The sequence below is a fragment of the Saccopteryx bilineata genome, chromosome 2 (assembly GCF_036850765.1).
Source record: "Saccopteryx bilineata isolate mSacBil1 chromosome 2, mSacBil1_pri_phased_curated, whole genome shotgun sequence".
In the NCBI taxonomy this organism is placed as follows: domain Eukaryota; kingdom Metazoa; phylum Chordata; class Mammalia; order Chiroptera; family Emballonuridae; genus Saccopteryx; species Saccopteryx bilineata.
The window spans coordinates 10314768-10337983 of record NC_089491.1 but is presented as its reverse complement, the minus strand read 5'-3'; the positions used below and the strand labels follow the sequence as shown (position 1 = coordinate 10337983).

The 23216-nt window shown below is 41.0% G+C and overlaps 2 protein-coding genes across 3 annotated transcripts in view; both read right to left on the bottom strand.

The window, feature by feature from the left end:
• Positions 1-1065, bottom strand: part of SCAI (suppressor of cancer cell invasion) — a 138087-nt gene extending 137022 nt beyond the window's left edge. For both annotated transcript variants that reach the window (XM_066256242.1, XM_066256243.1), the window contains exons 1-2: positions 941-1065; positions 203-247 (exon numbers count right to left, since the gene is read on the bottom strand). In XM_066256242.1, the coding sequence (XP_066112339.1) occupies positions 203-247; positions 941-993 (98 nt within the window). In that variant the 5' untranslated portion in view covers positions 994-1065. The remainder of the gene's footprint in view (positions 1-202; positions 248-940) is intronic.
• A 5149-nt stretch (positions 1066-6214) lies between these two features.
• PPP6C (protein phosphatase 6 catalytic subunit) overlaps positions 6215-23216 on the bottom strand; it is a 32602-nt gene continuing 15600 nt past the window's right edge. Inside the window, exons 2-7 of the mRNA XM_066256230.1 lie at positions 22695-22790; positions 14042-14107; positions 12291-12432; positions 10771-10850; positions 10385-10594; positions 6215-8607 (exon numbers count right to left, since the gene is read on the bottom strand). Of these exons, the coding sequence (XP_066112327.1) occupies positions 8359-8607; positions 10385-10594; positions 10771-10850; positions 12291-12432; positions 14042-14107; positions 22695-22790 (843 nt within the window). The 3' untranslated portion in view covers positions 6215-8358. The remainder of the gene's footprint in view (positions 8608-10384; positions 10595-10770; positions 10851-12290; positions 12433-14041; positions 14108-22694; positions 22791-23216) is intronic.

The following is a 23216-nucleotide window of genomic DNA, read 5'->3' as shown; positions in this document are numbered from 1 at the left end:
TAGGATTTCTCAATTATCCACATCTCTTTCCCATATAATCTTAGATTATCCCCCCCAAAGTCTTGCAGATAGTTATACTTATTAAGAAAAGAGCTAAATAAAAGACTTCATTTACTGACAGTGTATAATTATGCATTATGGCACAGGTGTAGTCAAGCAAGTGGGAAAACACGAAACAAAATAGGAAGGCATTTTGCCTTACCTGCTTTTCCGTTTTCGAGGTGGTTTCTCCACTGTGCCAGTCAGTCTGTAGACCAAACAAATAAGATGATAACTAAAAGTAACATACAAGAACACGTCCCCGGGCCCTATTCTGCCAATCAAGAACTCGATATACCACCCTCTAGGACTACAGACCCGCTAAACCCACACCTGACCTTCCAAATGCCTAGGCTCTGTTTCCCCTATATACCAAGATCAAGAAATGCTGGGACTCCTCCTGTTTCCCTAACGTCTACTCGGTCCCAACCCCGCTCTGCCTCCTGATCTCTCGCTCCATCCGTCACAGCCCAGTTCCCCAAAACCACCCAGCACCACCTACTCATTGTCTGCCTCGTCACCCCTGCAAGCCCCTCCAGCCTCCCTTCCCCGTGCCCAGCACCCCGCGGCGAGCGTGCACTATCCCCCCGAGCCCCGCCCCTCCGGACCCCGCGCCCCCCGCATTCCACGGCCCCGCCACCGCGCGCGCGCCCGGCACCTCCCGGCCAGCGCCCCCAGCCTCACCCCTCGGCGCGCCCCCCGCCCATGCCTTCCGGCCTCGAGGCTGCGTTTGCTGCCCAGCCCGCCCCGCCTCCCTAGGCAGCCCCCGAATCCCTCCAACCGAAATCCCCCGCCTCTCCAGTCTCTGCGCCCCGAACGCTTCACGGCCCCAAACCGCTGCCCCTGGGCCCGCTCCCGTGCCCCATCCCCAACCCCAACCTCCACCCAGTCCCCGCCCTACCTGGGGGCCAGGCGACTTCGCGGCTGCTGAGGCTGCCGGGCTCCTCTGACCATCCGGCTCCTGCTCCGCCGCGGGAGCTGCTCCGGCGGCCGCAGGGCTCGCTCGGGAAGCTGAGGCGGCGGAGGATGGAGTAGGCGGAGAGGCGGGAGGAGGGCCTCGCGCCTCAGCCGGGCTTGCCGCGGGGCCCGCCTCCTCCGCGCCTGTCCTCGGCTCCTATTGGCTATATCCGTAGGGTGCCCGAAATCCCGGTGGTCGATTGGGCGTTCTGGCCGTCACATCACACCACCTAGAGTTTGGTTGAGACTGCAGGTGGCGGCAGAGGTGCCTTAGAGACGGCTGGCGCGGCAGAGGAGACCTGAGCGCCACCGTGCGTCAGAAAGTAGGAACTTCACCTTCAGCCCCAGACACCTGCCGGCAGGTTCTCCTCGCTCTGCTTCCTGCATCCCACACACCTGCTGGCGCCCCCCAACACTGCACCATACCAGGACCAAAAGCCAAGCACTGCAGTTTCCCAAACTCCTCTGGCAGATGCGACAGTGAGGCATCTCTCCAAAACGAGCTTCATTCTGAACCAACTCCTATGCAGCCGGTCTCTACATTAGCGATTTTCAACTAGTGTTCGGGGGCACACCGGTGTGCTGCCAGAATTTTTAAAACATGCTGAGGTAGCCGGTTCAAAACCCTTGGCTTGCCTGGTTTTTGGAGTTGATGCTTCCTGCTCCTCCCCCCCTTTCTCTCCCTCTCTCTCTTAAAATGAATAAATTAAAAAGATAAATAAAAAAGCCTGACCTGTGGTGGCGCAGTGGATAAAGCGTCGACCTGAAACTGAGGTCGCTGGTTAGAAACCCTGCACTTGTCTGGTTAAGGCACATATGGGAGTTGATGCTTCCTGCTCCTCCCCCCTTTCTCTCTCTCTCTCTCTCAAATGAATAAATAAACATTTTAGCCTGACCAGAGAGTGGCACAGTGGATAGAGCGTCGGACTGGGATGTGGAGGACCCAGGCTCGAGACCCTGAGGTCACCAGCTTGAGCGCAGGCTCATCTGGTTTGTGCAAGGCTCACCAGCTTGAGCACAAGGTCGCTGGCTCGAGCAACGGATCACTCGGTCTGTTGTAGAGCCTCCCCCCCCCCGCCCCACCCCGGCCAAGGCACATATGAGAAAGCAATCAATGAACAACTAAGGAGCTGCAACAAAGAATTGATGTTTCTCATCTCTCTCTCTTCCTGTCTGTCCCTCTCTCTGGCTCTGTCACACAATTTTAAAACATGCAATATCTATTTAGTCAGGGGCACTGACCTCCTTCCTCTTAGACTGTCAAATTAAAAAATGACAAAAGCAAACACAATAATACCCATCCAGTGTAAGTGAATCATATTTTTTGGTCAGATGGGCAAGAAAGATGTTTTGGTTTTGTATTTTGGTGTGCTGCAAAGTTTTAGTTGTGTGCCATGAGATGAAAAAGGTTGAAAAATCACTGCTCTACATCATGCTGAGTGAAATGTTCTCACAGCTCCCAGATACCCTTCAGAGAGGATCCAGCCAGAAAACTCTTAAGAAAAAAGTGTGGTTTAGATACTCAATCCTCTGCAGAACAGATCACAAGCTTGGGAACAGTATTCCAAGAAAAGAACTTTTTTTGCCTTGAAAGATCAACACTGCAAACAATCAGATGGCAGAACTAAAAGCAATGTGTTCCATTTTCAAGGGTTTGAATAGATCCAACTCCTGAGAGTATGCTAACAGCCCTGTGATACCACAGATTATAGATTCTATGTCAGTTAACCAATTAAAATAAATTTCACTGCATTTTTATTGTTGTTGGTATATTACCAGCACATAAGCACAATGTTACCTTTAACAAGGCCATCCTTGAAAATAAGACATGCTCATTAATGTATTATAAAATTTCTCCTTGAAGGTACTATCCCTTTCAGTCTATCTAGATTCCTTGTGTACACTTTTTTGGGTAGACCCTTGGAATCTATCAAGTAAAGATGGAAGAAGGCATAAAACTTTCTCTTAAACTACTTCCATATTTGAACATATTTTTATGCATCAGTAATGAGACAACGTAGAAGAGTAGACACCAACAAGCTGGGGACTAGTCTCTCACTGATGTTCACGAATGGCAAAAACGAGGATACTAGTTTTTTGCAAAACCAATATGGCTGCCTTTGTGCAGAAATGGTTCCTTTTTACATCTGTGATGTTAAAAATGACCTTTCTTGGGCCCTGGCCGGTTGGCTCAGTGGTAGAGCATCAGCCTGGCATGCAGGAGTCCCGGGTTCAATTCCCGGCCAGGGCACACAGGAAAAGCACCCATCTGCTTCTCCACCCCTCCCCTTCCTCTCTGTCTCTCTCTTCTCCTCCCGCAGCCAAGGCTCCATTGGAGCAAAGTTGGCCCAGGCACTGAGGATGGCCCCATGGCCTCTGCCTCAGGCGCTAGAATGGCTCTGGTTGCAACAGAGCAACGCCCCAGATGGGCAGAGCATCGCCCCCCCTGGTGGGCATGTGGGTGGATCCCAGTCGGGCGCATGCCGGAGTCTGTCTGACTGCCTCCCTGTTTCCAACTTCAGAAAAACAGGACCTTTCTTCTAGGAAATGTGCAGTGGATAAAGCGTCGACCTGGAATGCTGAGGTTGCCAGTTTAAAACCCTGGGCTCAACTGGTCAAGGCACATATGGGAGCTGATGCTTCCTGCTTCCCCCTTCTTTCTTTCTCTCCTATCTAAATAAAAATTTAATAAATAAATAAATGAGCTGTGACAAGAAATAATGTCAAAACATCTGCTGGTTCCACAAATTGGTATTTTATATAATCCCCAAATTACAGAAACACAAACTACTTCAATCCCAACTATCCCCCCAAATATCACCAAGCTAGAAAGGGTAAAGAACCCCAGAAATGACAGACAAGACTGGAGGTGGGGTAGGCGTTCTGGCAAGATCATCAACTCACTAGGAAACTTATCCTGAAATATCACTTATTACGTTTCTTAAAATATGGGTTAAAATCCTGTACCTGGTTTTCAAGGTTTTTCATAATTGGCCAAGGCCTCTCTGATACATGGTAGATATTAATAGAGCTGCAGCCATTCATCTCTTTCCCAAGTACTCTCAAGTTGTATCTTTGTGTCATGTCCAAATTCTAGTAACCTCTGCTTTTACTGTGTAAAAAATGCACATCCCATCATTCCAGTCCACATTTAATACATACTTCCTCTTTTAAGGCTTTTCTAATTACTCTCTCCTACATCAAACATTCCCTCTCCAAATTTGTTGTACTAACATAAACTTTACTATGTCAGCAATTATATATTGCCTTGGGTTATTTTACTTCCCAATTACACTGAATTTGGGCAAATGGTATATTAGTAAGTACTCAATAAATAGCTTTGGGCCAAGGACTGGGTGATTTATGAGTGCTATTTTAAATCTGTTGTTATTCTCTTATTTTAGGCACAGAATTTCAAGATTCAAAAAACCCAACTTGCTCAGGATCACACAGCTACAATAACCAATACTGCTTAAAACTGACATAAAAGGACTTAAGATGAACTCTGGTATGCCCTACAGGAATTCAAGTTTCAGCTCTCCTGTACAAGCTTAGGCAAGTCACCCATCCTCTGAAAGCCTGTTTCCTCATCTGAAGAAAAAAGATAAGTACCATAGTCATAGAGCTATAGTGAGGGTGCCACAAAATAGGGCACCCTTAGTTCTGTGTTCAGTACAGGTTAGCAGCCTGGGATGCCTGGGTTTTTACCTATATCTGATCACAAAGCCTTTATTTTTCCACTATTCCATTATGCCTCCAAGCAGTCTATCCCATTACTACTTACACACACAAAAGCAGGCTGCTGAGAATAACAGTGCTCAGGGAGTAAGTAGAATATACTTATATATTTTTGTTGACACACACAAAAAAATCCTCATAATTTTCATGCATTTTTGAATTAAGAAAACAATTGAATAATTCAAGCCAGCATAAGCATACTTTCCTGAGAGTAAGAAAGGCACATATTCACCAATTGATTGACAAGGAAATAGAAAACTAATTAAGAGGGGAATAAGGAAACAACCTGCCCCAAGCACCCAATGTGTTTGGCATCACGCAAGGGGACCTTCCAAATGCTTCTTTTTGGAGTTTTACCACTGTCTATTTTCTCAGCAGGACTGCACACTGTAAATATCACTGAATGAGTTGTAACAATCTCATGAAGCATGGTCCTAGGCACCTAGGACATAACAATGGATAATGGCTTTCAAGAATGGAACCCTTAGCTCAGTCAAATGTGCAGTAAGAAAGTTTCACTTCTGCTTACTAGTCAAGCAATCAAGTGAAGGAATAAGCATTTTTAATTTAAACTGTTATATAAAATGCTAACTTCTTGTTGGGACATACTATAGACTATGCATTAGATAAAATTTTCTGACAAACTTCCTATAATATTTTTATTAATTTACACTGAGAGAATATAGCACCTTTCATCCAAAGAACTGAAGGTGCTTTACAAACATTAGCAGTTAAAAAAACAATTACATTTAAAAATCTGGATTCTTGCTGTTAAATCTTTTCAACTCCAGGTACACAATTTTCTGGAGGCTGATAAAAAGCAATTCTATTTCTCACAATGAAAGAGGCTCAGAAAGAGTTTAGATTTGCTTTCATAATACAGGCATTTTCCAAAACCTGGAGCTGAGCTTACAAAGCAAAACACACAGATTTTAATGTAATGAACAATATTTCAAACCTTATTTCAAAAGCAAAACCCAGGATTTAAGACGTCAAAAATCTTCCAATAGTTCTAGACATCCAGATGGAGTAGGAGCTGATGCAGGTTGCATATTAGATATGCTCTTGATCCAGGCTTTTAAGGATCACACCCAAATTAACACATTTAAAGTGGTGAGATATTTCAGAAAAAAGCATTAATCTATAAAAAACTAGCCAAGAGTAAGTATATCAGGCAAGTAAGAAAAGGGAATGATTGGCAATTAAAGTAGACAGTTCTCACTAGAGCCTAGGATACTTTATTAGAAACCAAGTATATCATAGGCAAATAAAAATAGTTATTACCCCCATTAATACAACATAAGGGATTTTACATTCAGCCTAGATACAGGGAGTAACAGATCTCCTACCTACAAACCTATGACTTGCAAGTATCTTCTACCACATGATTACTCTATATAGTACATAGCCCTTATTTAGTAGAGGAATCCAAATATTCCTTTTAGGCTTACAAAGTCCAATACATTCACTCTCTCTTCCCTTTACATGCAAAAGCCATTCTTCAGTTGGAGGAAAAAAATCAGGCAGAGCAGAGATGGCAGTTAAGGAATGGACAGAATATTATTGGCACATGCCCAACTAGTGACAAACAAATGCAGTATACCACAACTTAAAAATAAAAGTCACATTACAGGGATGACTAAAACAACTACACCAATCTAAGCTAGGGAGTGTCAAATGGGAAGAGAGGGCTCAGAGTTACTGGTTTTATTGGTACAACTTAAAAGCAGAGAACAAGCACTTAAACACAACTTATGGTAACAACAAAAAAATACTGCAGAGAGCTGTTTCAAGACCACACCAAGTCATCTGCATCATTAATTTCCAGTGTTTAACAATTAGTAAAATACATAGCTACATATCCCTGTAAGATCAATACCTTTCCCCTTGAATTACACTGGGGTCAGGGCCATGACACAAAGCTACTGAGCCAACAGTTCAAGTGTGTGCAGCAAACGTCTTAGCCACGTCTTTCAGATAGCTATATACAATTAAAAACTGCACAAGGAGCTGGGCAGTTGGGAAAATCATCAAAAGTGTTGTGCTCATTTAATAAAGAAAACCCTGATGAAAAATTATGTGCCAAGAAGCATGGACTATAAAGATTTTTATTGCATTTTCAGTAACCTGGAAGTTCTTATCCTGAAGGGGAAAAGTTGGTTTTCAAAACTACCTGAACAGATACTAAAGTGCTTTATTAATTGGCTGGCTTCACAAAGATTTCCTGGAATGACAAAAATTAATTATAGTAGTAAAAGGATACCGACTATTTCACAAAATGTTAAATTCCAACATCATTTATGACTACAGTCATAAGAGACACTGGAACACTTGTCCTTATTAAGTGGACATTGCATATCAAGAACTGATCATCACAACCCTTTGGATTTTCAAATTACTTAAACAAAGCCAAAACATGGTATCACAGACCTTTACAAAAAAAGACAATTTGTTTTTTTCTACTTTTTAAGCCTGCTTCAGATTACAGTTCACAAATACAAGAGAGTGCTGACTTTTCAACCTTTCCAGTTGCAATTAAAAAATGAACACTTTCTAAAAGTTAAGGTCAAGTGTTACAACAAGAGAATGATTCCTATTGAAAAGTACATAAATTTTACTTAATGATATTCATAATAGATTGTAAACTGGATTGATCACATTCTACTCAACTGGTATCAAATGAACACATCAGCATTACAAGTATTCAATGTTTTTCTATTACTACAGAGGTTATAAACCAAAACATTAATATGGCAGTTACGTTTTTAGGCACAGTTTAGTGATTTTTTTCTTAAATAAATAGTACTGAATTTCAGCTGAAGTTTTAAACTCAATAACCAAAGGGTCAAGAACTCTGACTAGGAAAAAAGAAAAAAAATAATTTTAAGCTAACAATGTAAGCTGTTTAAAATTTCTAACACTTTAACCTATCTGGATTTTATTTAAGATTACTTTATTAAAAAATACAAGGAATCTGAAAAAAGATCAATACAATTATCTTAATGTACAAAGTCATAAGCTGTAGCAGTTTTTTTTTAACTGAAATTTAAAAACACAACAAGGAGGGCAGCCCTTTAGACCAATTTATTTTATATCCATTTAAAATATCATCCAACAAAGGACAATGAAGTTTACAGCTGGGACAAGTATACATAACTCAAGGCATCTGCAGTCCATCGTGCCCACTGAATAACAACTTTGCTGCTGAAATTCCTTAAAACTTACCAAACTAAAACAAAAGGCTGAATGATACAAAAGGAGAAGGATTTCAGTGTAGTCTGTTCTGTCAATTGGCTTTTTTTAAAAAGGAAACACATCTTGTTTCCCTCCGACCAGTAATAAGCAAGAGCTACATGCAGCACTATGAGTATTAAGACATTTCTCAAGTCTTCTCAGATGAGTCCAAGGTAGGTGTGGGATGGGGGAGAAAACTGATAGAAAAACACTGCTATAGACACCATAACAAACAATAAATTTAGATAATTTAAAATAAAAAAAAAGGCAAGAGGCAGCATTTCAGCAGCAAAGTGCTCAATAAAAAGTATATTATGGAGGGTAATACACGAAAGTCGGGATAAGAAGAGGGCAGAAAAATGTGACCAGTCAGCAGGACGGACGAAGGCCTCAAAGGAAATACGGCGTCGTCGTTCTGGGAGGAATAACACGTTCTGAATCTGGAACTGCCCGGAATAACTTTGGTTCTCTTGTATTTACATCTTTGAAGACCATGATTGAAGCAATATTTCCACAACGATAGCAGTAATTAGGAGCAGACCATACTGTTACCAGCTTCTCATCAAACATAAACTTATAGCCTTCGTGCACTAGTTGGTGTGCTCTGCAGATGAGTTTTAAGTTGTTGATATGAACAAACTGCAATTTAAAAAGGTTTTGTTAAGTATCCAGTATATTTTTTAAACCAACCTCCATATACAAGAAAATGTATAAATCCTGTTACTCAATACAGTATTTACAATATAAGTTATAGGCTATAGAATCACTGTGGCCTAAGCCTATTAAAGAATTGTAGAAATCATACAGTCACATAATTAAAAATTTCTGGAAGAAAAGCATTCTAAAGTACTAACATATAAAAAAGTCATTTTTAGGATTTAAAAATAAATATATTGCCACGACATCTATCATTTACTGAGGGTTTAGTATGGTTCTTGCAAAAATTCTAACAGAGATTTATTATCCTTCTTTTACAATTTAAGGAAACAGATTCAGACAGGATAGATAAGTTATTTTGAACCTAGCTCTCTGACTCCATGCTGGATTATCTCTCAATATAATTCATCTATGTGTGCATGTGTGTGTAAAAACAGTTGAACCTCAAAAAGTTGCCTATTCACATCCTAGCTGGATGGCTCAGTTACAGCTTCGTCCTGAATTGCAGAGGTTACTGGTTCGATCCCCGGTCGGAGCACGTACAGGAACAGGTCTATGTTCCTGTTTCCTGTCTGTCTGTCTGTCTGTCTCTCTCTCCCCCCTCCCCTTCCTCTCTATCTAAAATCAATAATTTTTTTATTATTTTTTTTTTTTTACAGAGACAGAGAAAGAGAGAGAGGGATAGACAGGGACAGACAGACAGACAGGAACGGAGAGATGAGAAGCATCAATCATTAGTTTTTTGTTGCGCGTTGCAACACCTTAGTTGTTCATTGATTGCTTTCTCATACATGCTTTGGCTGTGGGCCTTCAGCAGACCGAGTAACCCCTTGCTCAAGCCAGCGACCTTGGGTCCAAGCTGGTGAGCTTTTGCTCAAACCAGATGAGCCCTCACTCAAGCTGGTGACCTCGGGGTCTCAAACTTGTGTCTTCCACATCCCAGTCTGACGCTCTATCCACTGCACCACTGCCTGGTCAGGCTAAAATCAATAAATTTAAAAAAAAATTGCCGCCTGACCAGGCACTGAAACAGCGCATAGAGCAGCAACATGGAATGCTGAGGACCCAGGTTCAAAACCCCAAGGTTACCAGCTTGAGCGCAGGTTCACCAGCTTGAGCGCGGGCTCGCCAGCCTGAATGTGGGATCATAGACATGACCCCATAGTTGCTGGCTTGAGTCCAAGGTCACTGGTTTAAGCAAGGGGTCACTGCCTTGGCTGGAGCCCCACCACCACAGTTAAGGCACATAAAAGAAAACAATCAATGAACAACTAAGGTGCTGCTACTAAGAGTTGATGCTTCTCATCTCTCTCCCTTCCTGACTGTCCCTGTCTGTCCCTCACTCACTCATTAAAAAGAAAAGTTACCTATTCACAATGTATACATATATCAAGTCATTACGTTATACACTTAAAACTAATACAATGTTATATGTTAACTGTATCTCAATTAAAAACAAGCATATTAAAAAAATTTTAAGTTGTTTATCTTGCCCTTGCTTAATCTCATTACTTAATTACAATATCTGTAAGAAAAGGAACACTTATTTTACATATATTACCAAGTAGATGCTGAAGGAGGTGCTTTCATCATGTCATCTCACCTAACCATTAAGGAAATACACATATGATAACAGGTGAGAAATAACCACCACAGTTTGAGTAAACTAGACTAGAAGTTTGTTATCTAGAGCCACGATACTTCTCTATGTAGTCCATTAGCAAGCAACAAACAACTTGTCCGAAAATGTTGGCTTTACCTCATTTGTGACCTTTGCGCCAAAAAGCCAACCTGCTCCTCGGGGACTGATAGCCCAAGTATCCACATCTTCAGGATCTGACCAAACCAGATCACAAAATGCTCCTTTATGAGGAATTTCCTGATTCCGTTCAATGGTTCGAATTTGATCCAGTGTTTTGATATCAGGAGATAAACCACCATGAACACACAAAATCTGCTCATCTATTAACTAACAACAAAGATAACAAAGAGTTGAACATGTAATTATAAACTCAGTCACATCTCAATTCATCAATGAATCCTAATAACATCAATATAAATAAGATGGCAAATAGATAAAAATATGCAAAACGCACATTGGCAAGAAAATACTTGAGGGTTTAAAAACAATTTATATAAACTTACAGCTGCTACTGTGAGCATGTCGAAAACTTTGGTACAGTATCTCCAGGCATTAGCATTTCCATATTTGGTTTGGCACTCATCTATAAAAGAGACAAGAAAGTTCTCAGTAATAAAGTTCTGAGTCTGCTGATAAAAATAAGGAATACATCAAATAGTAGGACAACAAAAATTCAGCTTAAACTAGTAAGACAGTTCAGCTTATCTTTATAATAACAAGATAATAAAAATATAAAATCTAAAACTAAACAGTTATAAAATTATTTTTAAATCTCACAATATCTGCCTTAATTGTACTTAGGGAAAATTCACATTAAAAATCTCAACAAGTCTGTTTACCTCCTTCAAATAACTTGTTTATTAAAACTTTCAACCACATAGCCCTAGGTGGGTGGATTAGTGGACAGAGCGCCATCCCGGTGTGCCGAGGTCACGGGTTCACTCCCCGTGAAGCAACCAATGAGTACATAACTAAATGAGAAGTGGAACAATGAGTTGATGGTTCTCTCTCTCCCTCTCTCTCTCTCCCCCTTTCCCTCTATTTCTCTCTCTCTTCAATCTCTAATCAATGGAAAAATTTTTTAAAAATTACCTTCAACCTTATAAGTTCTATAAATGCAGTTATTTTGCTTTTAATGGCTGAGTTCTGGTCTAATCCCTGAGGTCCTGGGATTCTCTGGAGCAAGCACACAGATTTTTTTATATAGTATATGTAAAAAGGATATTCATTCAGCAATATGTATAACAGCAACTTAAAAATAACTCCAGGTCTTGGCTGGATGCCTCAGTAAGATAAAGCGTCAACCTGGCACACCAAAGGTTGAGGGCTCAACTCAGGTTATTTATAAGAAAAAACCAATGAGTACACAATTAATGAAACAACTAAGTGAAACAAAGAGTTCACTTCTCTCTATACCCCCCCTTCCTCTCTCTTTCTCTCTCAAATCAATGGAAAAATTTTAAAAATAATTCCAATATCCAATGTTAAAGGGACTGGTTAAATCCATAAAGTATAATACAATGCAGCTATAAAAAGAATATTAATGAAGGAAAAAGGCAGGTCACAATATTAAATGCTAAAAGCAGATGTGATCCCACTTTAGTGTGGTGTATATGTGCACACACATATATCTACAACACACTCACTCATCTTCTCAATCTTGAGTGTGCAGAACATTCACCTTCAGTAGACTCAAGGGTTCCACCGCAAAAGACCTGCAGAGGGGCCCAGTGATCTGCATTTTTAACAACCATCCCAGATGATTCCAATGAGAAAAACTGAAGACTACACTTTGCAGCACTGATCTAGAAACATATACACAACAAAGTTAAGAATGGTTCTCTCTCCATGGTAAGTTTCCATTGATTAGGGGAAGAGAGGAAGTTAGAGGCTGAGAAAGTAGAAAAAGACTATTTGTATTTTCTAATTTTACTATAAAGCATATGTATGACTTGTGTGGTTTTTTTCTCACCAAAGAGGAACGTAAAACAATATTCAGAATCAGAGAAACAGAAGGTCTTACCATAAAATCCATACACTTGAGTTATCTGTCTACTCTCATGATTTCCTCGCAAAAGTGTGATACGATCAGGCCATTTAGCCTTTAGTGCAAGAAGGTAAGTGAAGGTCTCCAAACTATAGTATCCTCTGTCTACAAAATCACCCTGTAAAGTAAAAGTTTACAGTTACAAACAATGACAATTTTTTTTAAATTGACCAAAATGTACAAACTCAGAGACACAGCCCAAAATAACAAAAATGAAGAGTTACAAATTGATTTATTTGGAAATTGAGTAATAACAAAAAATTCAAATGGCCCAGGCCATACAGCTCAGTTGATTAGAGCATTGTTCCGATATGCAAAGGTAGCCTGTTCAATCCCAGTCAGGGCACATACAAGAGCAGATTGATGTTCCTGTCTCTCTCTTTCCTTTCCTTTCTCTCTAAAATCAATAAATAAATTTAAAATAAAAAATATTGCTATAAGAAAAAAATAAATTTTAAAATTTCAAATTGGGCCCTGGCCGGGTGGCTCAGTAGTAGAGTGTCTGCCTGGTGTATAGATGTCTGAGGTTCAATTACCAGTCAGGGCACATATGAGAAGCACACATCTGCTTCCCCACCCCTCCCTCTCTCGCTTTTCTCTCTCTCTCTCTCTCTCTCTCTCTCTCTCTCTCTCTCTCTCTCTCTCCCCCTCCCTCCCTCCCTCTCTCCCTCCCTCCCTCCCTCTCCTGCAGCCATGGCTGGGCGCTGAGGATGGCTCCATGCCTCTGCCTCAGGAGCTAAGAACTCAGTTGCTGAGCAACAGAGCATCACCCTGTAGTGGGCTTCCTGGGTGATCCCAGGCCCAGCACATGCAGGAGTCTGTTTCTCTTCCTCTCCTCCTCTCACTGAATTTAAAAAAAAAAAAAAAAAAAAAATTCAAATGGAAGTAAACAGGTTGTTTTTACTAAGTGTGCTGGTCTATGATTCAGGAGGCCTATAGGTGCCTGCAGTACAACTCTCTCAACTATTTTTCCCTGCAAAACCACCATTTTTTCAATTCTCTTACCTACATTAACAGATGTTTCAAGAAGATAATGTGTAAATCAAAAATTTTAAATAAATTTGAAAAATAATTTGAACTATATCAGAAGAGCTGCCAACTTGAAGAAAACAGTTGGGTTTTTTTTAGACAAATACCATCATTATAACAGTGGTCCAAGTTCAGCTTTGTGTTTAACAATGACATATGATGACATGTCCATTAATGTTTTACTTGGGCCAGTATTAGACCAATAGGAAAACAGCTAAAGATTAATAGGAAAGCGACCTAGAAACTTTCACAAGGAAGAAATATGACAACGGATTAAAAAAAAGTGAAATAACATTACAATCAGAAAGAAAAGTAAATAAATATGCCTCTTAACAGAAAAAGTGTATGTGTGATATTCATCATTCCACAGATTAATAACAGATAAAATAAATGCTCAAAACAGACTGGTAAAATCAGAGTAAATTAAAGATTTATGCCTTCAACCAGTGGTCCTGGGACATTTTTCGGCCCAACTACTACTGAGGGCTACAACCCAGTCCTATGTATACAGCAGTTTACTAAAGCAATTATTTTCAACTAGAGGACATGAAAATATTTAGAAAAGTATAGAGAAATACCTTTTCAGATGTTTAAATAGTGATTATCATAAGGCAATGAAATTATTATGTAATTTACATGTAACAAGACCAATCTGTTCCTATTTAAATAAGTACTTCATATCACTGGTGTATACATACCATAAATATGTAGTTTGTGTCAGGAACCTGACCTCCAGTTCTGAATAGTTCACAAAGGTCATAAAACTATAAAAGAAAGGCAATATATGTTGATTACATATCCCTATGAAGGAGTAAAATTATAAAACAGAGCAAAATGTGTAAAGAAGCAGTTAATTAAGATGACTTCATATATTTATATTAATAAAAAGAAAAAAGTGTAAGCAAAACTGCCAAGCAAACAGATCCCAAGCCTTTTAGAATAAATTATTAAAATAAAGCTACCAGTTACCATTAAAATCATTCCTACATTATTAATGGTATAGGCCTCCCTCTCAAATTTCTTTCATATATCTCCTCCCCTATCACTCAAGAATTTGAAATCACTTAACTTTTCAGTTATCTAACTTGTCAATAAAGCTAACCCAGTGGTCGGCAAACTCATTAGTCAACAGAGCCATATATCAACAGTACAACGATTGAAATTTCTTTTGAGAGCCAAATTTTTTAAACTTAAACTATATAGGTAGGTACATTCCTTATCAAGGTAGCACCCACACATGGTATTTTGTGAAAGAGCCACACTCAAGGGGCCAGAGAGCCTCATATGGCTCGCAAGCCGTGGTTTGCCAACCACTGAGCTAACCTAACCATGCCATCACATATTCAGCATCTATTTCAATAAGATCAAAAATAAAGCAAAAAAAGCCCTGGCTGGTGGGCTCAGTGGTAGAGTGTCCACCCAGCATGGAGAAGTCCCAGATTTGATTCCTGGTCAGGGCACACAGGAGAAGCACCCATCAGTTTCTCTCACTCTATCCCTCCCTCTCTCTTTCCTCCTCTCACAGCATGGCTCGATTGATTAAAGCACGCTGGCCCTGGGCTCTGAGGATGGCTCCCAGGAGCCTCTGCCTCAGGCACTAAATATAGTTCAGTTGCCAGCACTGGCCCTGGATGGACAGACCATCAGCCCTGTATGGGGTTGCTGGGTAGATCCCAGCTGGGGTGCATGTGGGAGTCTGTCTAATTCCCCTACTCTCACTTTAAAAAAAAAGGATAAAATAAAAAAGCTTCATCACTAATATTAGAAAATATTTTAATAAAGTATAATCTATCAACTCAAGGACCAGGACCTTATGTGGTCATGCATAATTATAATGGAAACTATGTAGCAAAATAAAAAAATGATTTGGGAAAAGAATGAAACACAAAACTATACCTATATATAAACTATACAATTTACTATGTAAAAGCTATGTATACACACAAAGTCAGGAAGGCAACATTAAAAAGTTTTGTGTGTTTTTTTATAATTTAAGATTTTTCTGTTTTTTTCTTTTTTTTAATATATATATTTTAATTTATTCATTTTAGAGAGAAGAGGGAGAGAGAGAGACAGAGAGAGAGGAGAGACAGAGAGAGAGAAGGGGGGAGGAGATGGAAGCACCAACTCTCATATGTGTCTTGACCAGGCAAGCCAGGGTTTCAAACCGGCGACCTCAGCATTTCCTGGTTGACGCTTTATCCCACTGCGCCACCACAGGTAAGGCCTAAAAAGTTTTATAATACGGTTGCTTTCATAAAAGTATAGTAAAGAAGTGAACTTAAACTTTTCCACTGATGTTTACAGAAATATGTTCTTTTTTTTTTTTTTAATACAGACAGAGAGAGAGTCAGAGAGAGGGATAGATAGGGACAGACAGACAGGAACAGAGAGAGATGAGAAGCATCAATCATCAGTTTTTTGTTGTAACACCTTAGTTATTCATATGTGCCTTGACAGTGGGCCTTCAGCAGACCGAGCAACCCCTTGCTCAAGCCAGCGACCTTGGGTCCAAGTTGGTGAGCTTTTCTCAAAACAGATGAGCCCAAGCTCACACTCAGGCTCTTGAATCTGGGTTCTCCGCATCCCAGTCCAATGCTCTATCCACTGCGCCACCACCTGGTCAGGCCAGAAATATGTTCTTGAATAAAAACTTTGCAAGATTCCACGTACTCTATGTACATTTAATAGACAATCAAATATTCTGCTCAGGGACACATAGTTCCTACTTCATATTGGAAGTTTTTTCCAAAATTATTTGATAAAATAAACATTTACCAACATGTGTAGACAATTAACCCTATCCTACATTACTGGAAGCCTATCTCATCATTTCACAAATAATTTCTACTATCTATTGTATGTTTTTGATATCACAGACACTTTGTAAATGTTCTCATTTTAAAACAAAACCAATCCTTTAGCCCTGGCCGGATGGCTCAGTGGTAGAGCGTTGGCCTGGCGTGCAGAAGTTCCAGGTTCAATTCTTGGCCAGGGCACACAGGAGAAGCGCCCATCTGCTTCTCCACCCCTTCCCCTCTCCTTCCTCTCTGTCTCTCTCTTCCCCTCCTGCAGCCAGTGCTCCACTGGAGCAGGGTTGGCCCGGGCGCTGAGGATGGCTCTATGGCCTCTGCCTCAGGCACTGGAATGGCTCTGGTTGCAACAGAGCGAAGCCCCAGATGGGCAGAGCATCGCCCCCTGGTGGGCATGCCAGGTGGATCCCGGTTGGACGCATGCGGGAGTCCGTCTGACTGCCTCCCTGTTTACAACTTCAGAAAAATACGAAAAATTAAAATTAAAAAAAACAAAACAAAACAATCCTGAGAAGTGGATTTTATTGCATCATTAGAGGCAAGCTCAGTAGTTTTTATACCTTTTGATTTCAGAACCAATTCATAGTTTTAAAAATTAGAGATTCTGCCCTGATTTATTGATGTCACCTCATTAAAATAAAAATTTATTTATTTAAAAAAATAAATTAATTAAAAGAAATTAGAGATTCTGCCTGACCAGGTAGGGGCACAATGGATAGAGCAATCAGACTGGGATGCAAAGGACCCAGGTTCAAAACGTCAAGGTCGGCCCTGGCCGGTTGGCTCAGTGGTAGAGCGTCGGCCTGGCGTGCAAGAGTCCCGGGTTCAATTCCCGGGTTTGATTCCCAGCCAGGGCACACAGGAGAATTGCCCATCTGCTTCTCCAGCCCTCCCCCTCTCCTTCCTCTCTGTCTCTCTCTTCCCCTCCTTCAGCCAAGGCTCCATTGAAGCAAAGTTTGCCCGGGCACTGGGGATGGCTCTGTGGCTTCTGCCTCAGGCGCTAGAATGTCTCTGGTTGTAACAGAGCAACGCCCCAGATGGGCAGAGCACTGCCCCCTGGTGGGCATGCTGGGTGGATCCCAGTAGGGGAGCATGCAGGAGTCTGTCAGACTGCCTCCCGTTTTCAGCTTCAGAAAAATACAAAAAAACAAACAAAAAAAACCGTCAAGGTCACTGGCTTTAGCGTAGGCTCATCCGGCTTGAGCAGGGGCTCACCAGCTTGAGAGCGGGGTCTCTGGCTTAAGCGTGAATTCATAGACATGAACCCATGGTCGCTGGCTTGAGTGTGAGTTCATAGACATGACCCCATGGTCGCTGGCTTGAGCAAGGGGTCACTCGCTCTGCTGTAGCCCCTCCACCCCTGTCAAGGCACATATGAGAAAGCAATCAATAAATAACTAAGGAAGCGCAATGAAGAATTAATGCTTCTCATCTCTCTCCCTTCCTGCCTTCCTGCCTGCCTGTCCCTATCTGTCCCCCTGTCTCTCTCTCTGTCAACAACAAAAAAAAAAATTAGGGGTCCCAAAAAGCTTTTGTTTCTATAAATTATATCAACCAGTATTTATCATATTACAAATTAAAGTGGGTCATTTTTTAAAATTCATTTTAAAAATCAACAAATCATTAAAACTAGTAAAACACAATTACTTTTAATGAGAAACAAACAAACTTAATGAGAAGAGTAGTGCTGTTTACATTTTTGTAAATTTCTTTTATGTTTGGCTAAACACAGCAAAGCTGGACTCATACCTTGCCTCTGAATTCAATTTGTTGGGACAGACCGATTCAAGTATATGAAGAAAATCCAGTTTTCACAAGATATATATTACATAAGGAAAAAGTAGTTTTAATTACTTTTAGTGATAACTGTGCATATTCTTTTTTTAATATAACAAAACTTGGAAAGTGGTCTTATACTTGGACAGACTGAAGTAACACTTTGAGTGGGTAACATATTAGTCATTTGGAAAATGGAAATGACATACATTACACATCATCAACATGTTCACTAATACATTAATATTACCACTCTTATCAAAATAGTCTTTAAGTATTTGAAACTGTTAGCCCCACGGTGGTCAACTCAAATTTCCTAAAATTCCAATTTTTCATTTGAAAACAAATTTTGGCACTGGCAAAAAATACTGTCTAGCCTGACCTGTGGTGGCGCAGTGGATAAAGCGTCGACCTGGAAATGCTGAGGTCGCCGGTTCGAAACCCTGGGCTTGCCTGGTCAAGGCACATATGGGAGTTGATGCTTCCAGCTCCTCCCCCCTTCTCTCTGTCTCTCCTCTCTCTCTCTCTCTCTGTCTCTCCTTCTCCTCTCTAAAATGAATTAAAAAAAAAATACTGTCAACTCTATTCCGGAAATGAATGGCTCACTTTCTTCACTTCTGCAAAAATGGCTGCCCAATACCCATAGCTAGCCATTCATTCTCTCAAGTAAAAATAGCATCCCATAACAAAAAGGGGCTACTTAGCTTGTAATGCAAAGAGCTGCACAAACCTTTAGCAAACCATCTGCTTTTGGTATGCACCTGATGTGCTTTATGCAGAGTTCCTAGTTCATCATACTCAAAAGACCTACCTACTCAGGGTTGAAAATTACAATTCATATTGATGTTTCATGAAGGACAATCTTAAGTGATAGTGGCATTTTATTTCACTGTGCTTGTATGCGGGTGAGGACCAACGACAACTAGCGTAGTCTGGTGCTACTCCCCTGATCTGTGCTGAGGCACCAGAAGTTTTACCCTCAACTGGTTAACACCTTGGGGACCTCAGGTATCAACAGGCCTTATTTAAAGAACATATGAGCTAGCTGAAGTGGCTTCTTATACAGCTGATACATAGCCAATCAGGACTTAAACGAAGCTCTGTTTAACACTGAAGTCTACCATCTCCTCGCTAGATTACACTACTTCAATGCTTCTTGGCATGGTAGTTTGTCATACACATCTGTGGATTCCGGATATTGCATTGCAGACTCATTCCCATTCAACCAACAATATATATTTGGGAGTATGGAAAGAATGTTTGTTCCTGCTGACTTGTACCATGTAGTTAGGCCAATGATGACTGTATCTGAACTAAACATGAACAGATTTTTTTTGTCATTATTCCCTAAATAAATATTTGTATAGTATTTACATCCTATTAAGCATCTATTTCACCTAGATTTAAGGCATATGGGGGAGGATATGCATAGATTATATACAAACACTATGCCATTTTATGTAAGAGACTTGAGCATCCCCAGGTTTTGGTATCTGTGGGAGGTCCTGAGCCAATCTCCTGAGAATACTGAAGGACAGCTGTAAATGCTTGCCAGCATGTTTATTTATACTCATATTCAATCCTACAATTCCAGAACTGGCTCAAGGGAAAGACAACTGTACAAGTCCCAAAGGACACTTCTTACATTTAGTTTACTCAGTCAGCAGACGGTGAGTAGCTCCATAAGTCCTATGCATTTGATTAGCAATTGTTTTAAAGGGTCAAGTACAAGAGAAACAATGTTCAATCTGGTGGTAGTCTTTTTTTTTTTTTTTTAACAGAGACAGAGAGAGAGTCAGAGAGAGGGATAGGTAGGGACAGACGGAGAGAGATGAGAAGCATCAATCATCAGTTTTTTGTTGCGACACCTTAGTTGTTCATTGATTGCTTTCTCATATGTGCCTTGACCACGGGCCTTCAGAAGACCAAGTAACCCCTTGCTCAAGCCAGCGACCTTGGGTCCAAGCTGGTGAGCTTTGCTCAAACCAGATGAACCCGCGCTCAAGCTGGCGACCTCGGGGTCTCGAACCTGGGTCCTCCGCATTCCAGTCCCACGCTCTATTCACTGCGCCACCGCCTGGTCAGGCTCTGGTGGTAGCCTTAAATTAACATGGGCTACTAGGCATCCAAATGAGTTTCAAATTTCTGCTTCATCCCTTAATATCCATGAGAGTTTGGGCTAACTATTCAATCTGTCAGTCTCAGTTTCCTTCTCTACAAAATGATCCAATCTTATAGGACTCCTGAAAAAAATGTCACATGGAATAAATGAAAAAAGCACTTTGCTAACCTCCAAACACAAGATAAATGTTAGCAAGAATTGTACATTTAGCTGAAGGTATATAAATACAGAATTACAATTTTATGATTTTAATTAATTTTCATAATGTGAAGTCTCTTAACTCCTGACCTTTAATCATGCTGTAATTCATATATTGAAAGGCTGCTGATAACCCCTTAATTTTAATATTATAATTAGAAGAAATCAATGCTTGGTTTATCCTAGCTTTTAGTACTGTGTTAAAAAACTGCTATAGCCCTGGCCGGTTGGCTCAGCGGTAGAGCGTCGGCCTAGCATGCGGAGGACCCGGGTTCGATTCCCAGCCAGGGCACACAGGAGAAGCGCCCATTTGCTTCTCCACCCCTCCGCCGCGCTTTCCTCTCTGTCTCTCTCTTCCCCTCCCGCAGCCAAGGCTCCATTGGAGCAAAGATGGCTGGGGATGGCTCTGTGGCCTCTGCCCCAGGCGCTGGAGTGGCTCTGGTCGCAACATGGCGACGCCCAGGATGGGCAGATTATCGCCCCCTGGTGGGCAGAGCGTAGCCCTGGTGGGCGTGCCGGGTGGATCCCGGTCGGGCGCATGCGGGAGTCTGTCTGACTGTCTCTCCCCGTTTCCAGCTTCAGAAAAAATGAAAAAAAAAAAAAAGAAACTGCTATATATTAATACTTTCTTTACGTTAGCAAAATACAAATGTTTATTATACTTTTGGAGAGAAGTTACATGAAAATTTTAAGAAATCCATTCCTAAAATCTAATAGATCACAGATAACATAATGGGTCCTCTACTTAGAAACAGAACATTCAGATGTCAGATTTATTATAATTTTAACAATTCAGAGAATAGCTTGAAAAGCCAAGAAGAAAAGAGTCCTCTAAGTAGTCAAAATAGGACTTGACTCATTGAGCAGCCCCCAACCAAACCAATTTATCCACATTTCTGCTTCTTTAGGCAGTCATATGTAAGGCAGGGAAAGTGTACAGAAGACAGCAAGTCCTGTTAGCATTCTTAAATCTATACTGTTCACAATGTTTATATGTCTTATAGCCCAACTCCACTGTATGCATAAAGCAGGCTATGAGTGTTCAGTTCACCTTGCATGTCTCTATAAAAAAACCTCTGTAGCCTGACCAGGTGGTGGCGCAGTGGATAGAGCATCGAACTGGATGTAGAGGACCCAGGTTTGAAACCCCAAGGTTGCTAGCTTGAGCACGGGGTCGCTGGCTTGAGCATGGGCTCACAGACATGACCTGATGGGTCGCCGGCTTTGGCATGGGCTCATAGACATGACCCTATGGTCGCTGGCTTAAGCCCAAAGGTCAATGGCACTGAGCCCAAGGTCGCTGGCTTGAGCAAGGGGTCACTCGCTCTGCTGTAACCCTCACCCCCACCCCCTGTCAAGGCACATATAAGAAAGTAATCAACGAACAACTAAGATAATGCAATGAAGAAATGATGCTTCTCATCTCTCTCCCTTCCTATATGTCTGTCCCTATCTGTCCCTCTGACTCTCTGTCTTTGTCACAAAAATAAAAAAACCTTTAAAAATACACAGATAGTTTCCAACTATGATAAACACTGACAATAAGAGTCTAAAAATGAGCTGTACTCTTCCTACCTTGAAACTTTTAAAAACAAATAGATTAGGCCCTGACCGGTTGACTCAGTGGAAGAGCGTCAACCCAGCATGTGGATGTCCCGGGGTCAATTCCTGATCAGAGTACACAGGAGAAGCATCCATCTGCTTCTTCACCCCTCCCTCTATCTTCTCTCCTCCCTTCCTGCAGCCAGGGCTGGATTACAACAAGTTGGGCCTGGGCGCTAAGGATGGCTCCATGGCCTCTGCCTCAGGTGCTAAAAAGATAGCTCTGGTTGCAGTGGAGCAAGAGCCCAGATGGGCAGAGCATCACCCCCTAGTGGGCTTGCCGGGTGGACACTGGTTGGGTGCATGCAAGAGTCTCCCTGTGCCTCCTCTCCTCACTTAAAAAAAAAAAAAGATGAAAAAATTAAATAAATTAAATCTTTCATCCCATTCTAGCAGGAACTTGCTGTGAAATCATGCATCAACAATTTTCTTTCTGAACTTTTGTGCTCATTCCCAATAAGGAAATGACAAATTTTCAACAAAATATGACAGCCTTGAATAGAACGAATAGAAAATGAGTGCCTAAAAGCAAAGCATCTACTATTAATCATAGTAACTATGAGCAGTCCACATTTGTGTTTTATATCTCCCACTTTCCACAGAACAATAGTGCTGCATTCTATCTGCTTTGCTAGTATAATTTCAACAAACTCCATGAATAACTTGATCTCTGCTTTTATTCACTGTAACAGTAATCAGAACTCCTGTCATACAGACTGAGGTAATTTAGCCAACCATCCCGCTGTTGTTTTTTGTTTCTTTTTGTTTTTTTACAGCACAAGTAGAAACACATGGACTGTGGACAAACACAAAGCTAAAAATGTGCTCATGAAATTTTACCTGTCCGTGGATATCTCCACACACTGTTACTGGTGTCGATACTGGCTGAACATTTGACTCTTCCAAGAGGAGATCACAAACGTAGTCACATAGCCGCTGTAAGAAAAAAAGATAAAATATAACCTTTTACTACAATATTAAAACTAAGGTTCGTATGACAAGAAGATAAGAACTAATACTGTTTGACAGAAACAGAAACTGCCCTTTGATGATTCTTAGATTATGTTTATAGCAATTACCTCCCAAAGTTTACAACCTACTATTTGTATGTTTTTTAAACCCTAAGTCATTCCATGTAGCTTAATGTTAGTTCCAAAGAATAAATATGCCACGTTTGGCCTATACTTTTTTTCTTTTTTTTAATGTTTATTTTATTGATTTTTAGAGAGAGAGGAGACAGACAGAACATCAATATGTTCCTGTATGTGCCCTGACCAGGGATCAAACTGGCAACCTCTGTGTTTCCAGATGATGCTCTGACCAACTGAGCTATCCAGCCAGGTGGCCTATATTTTTTTAATA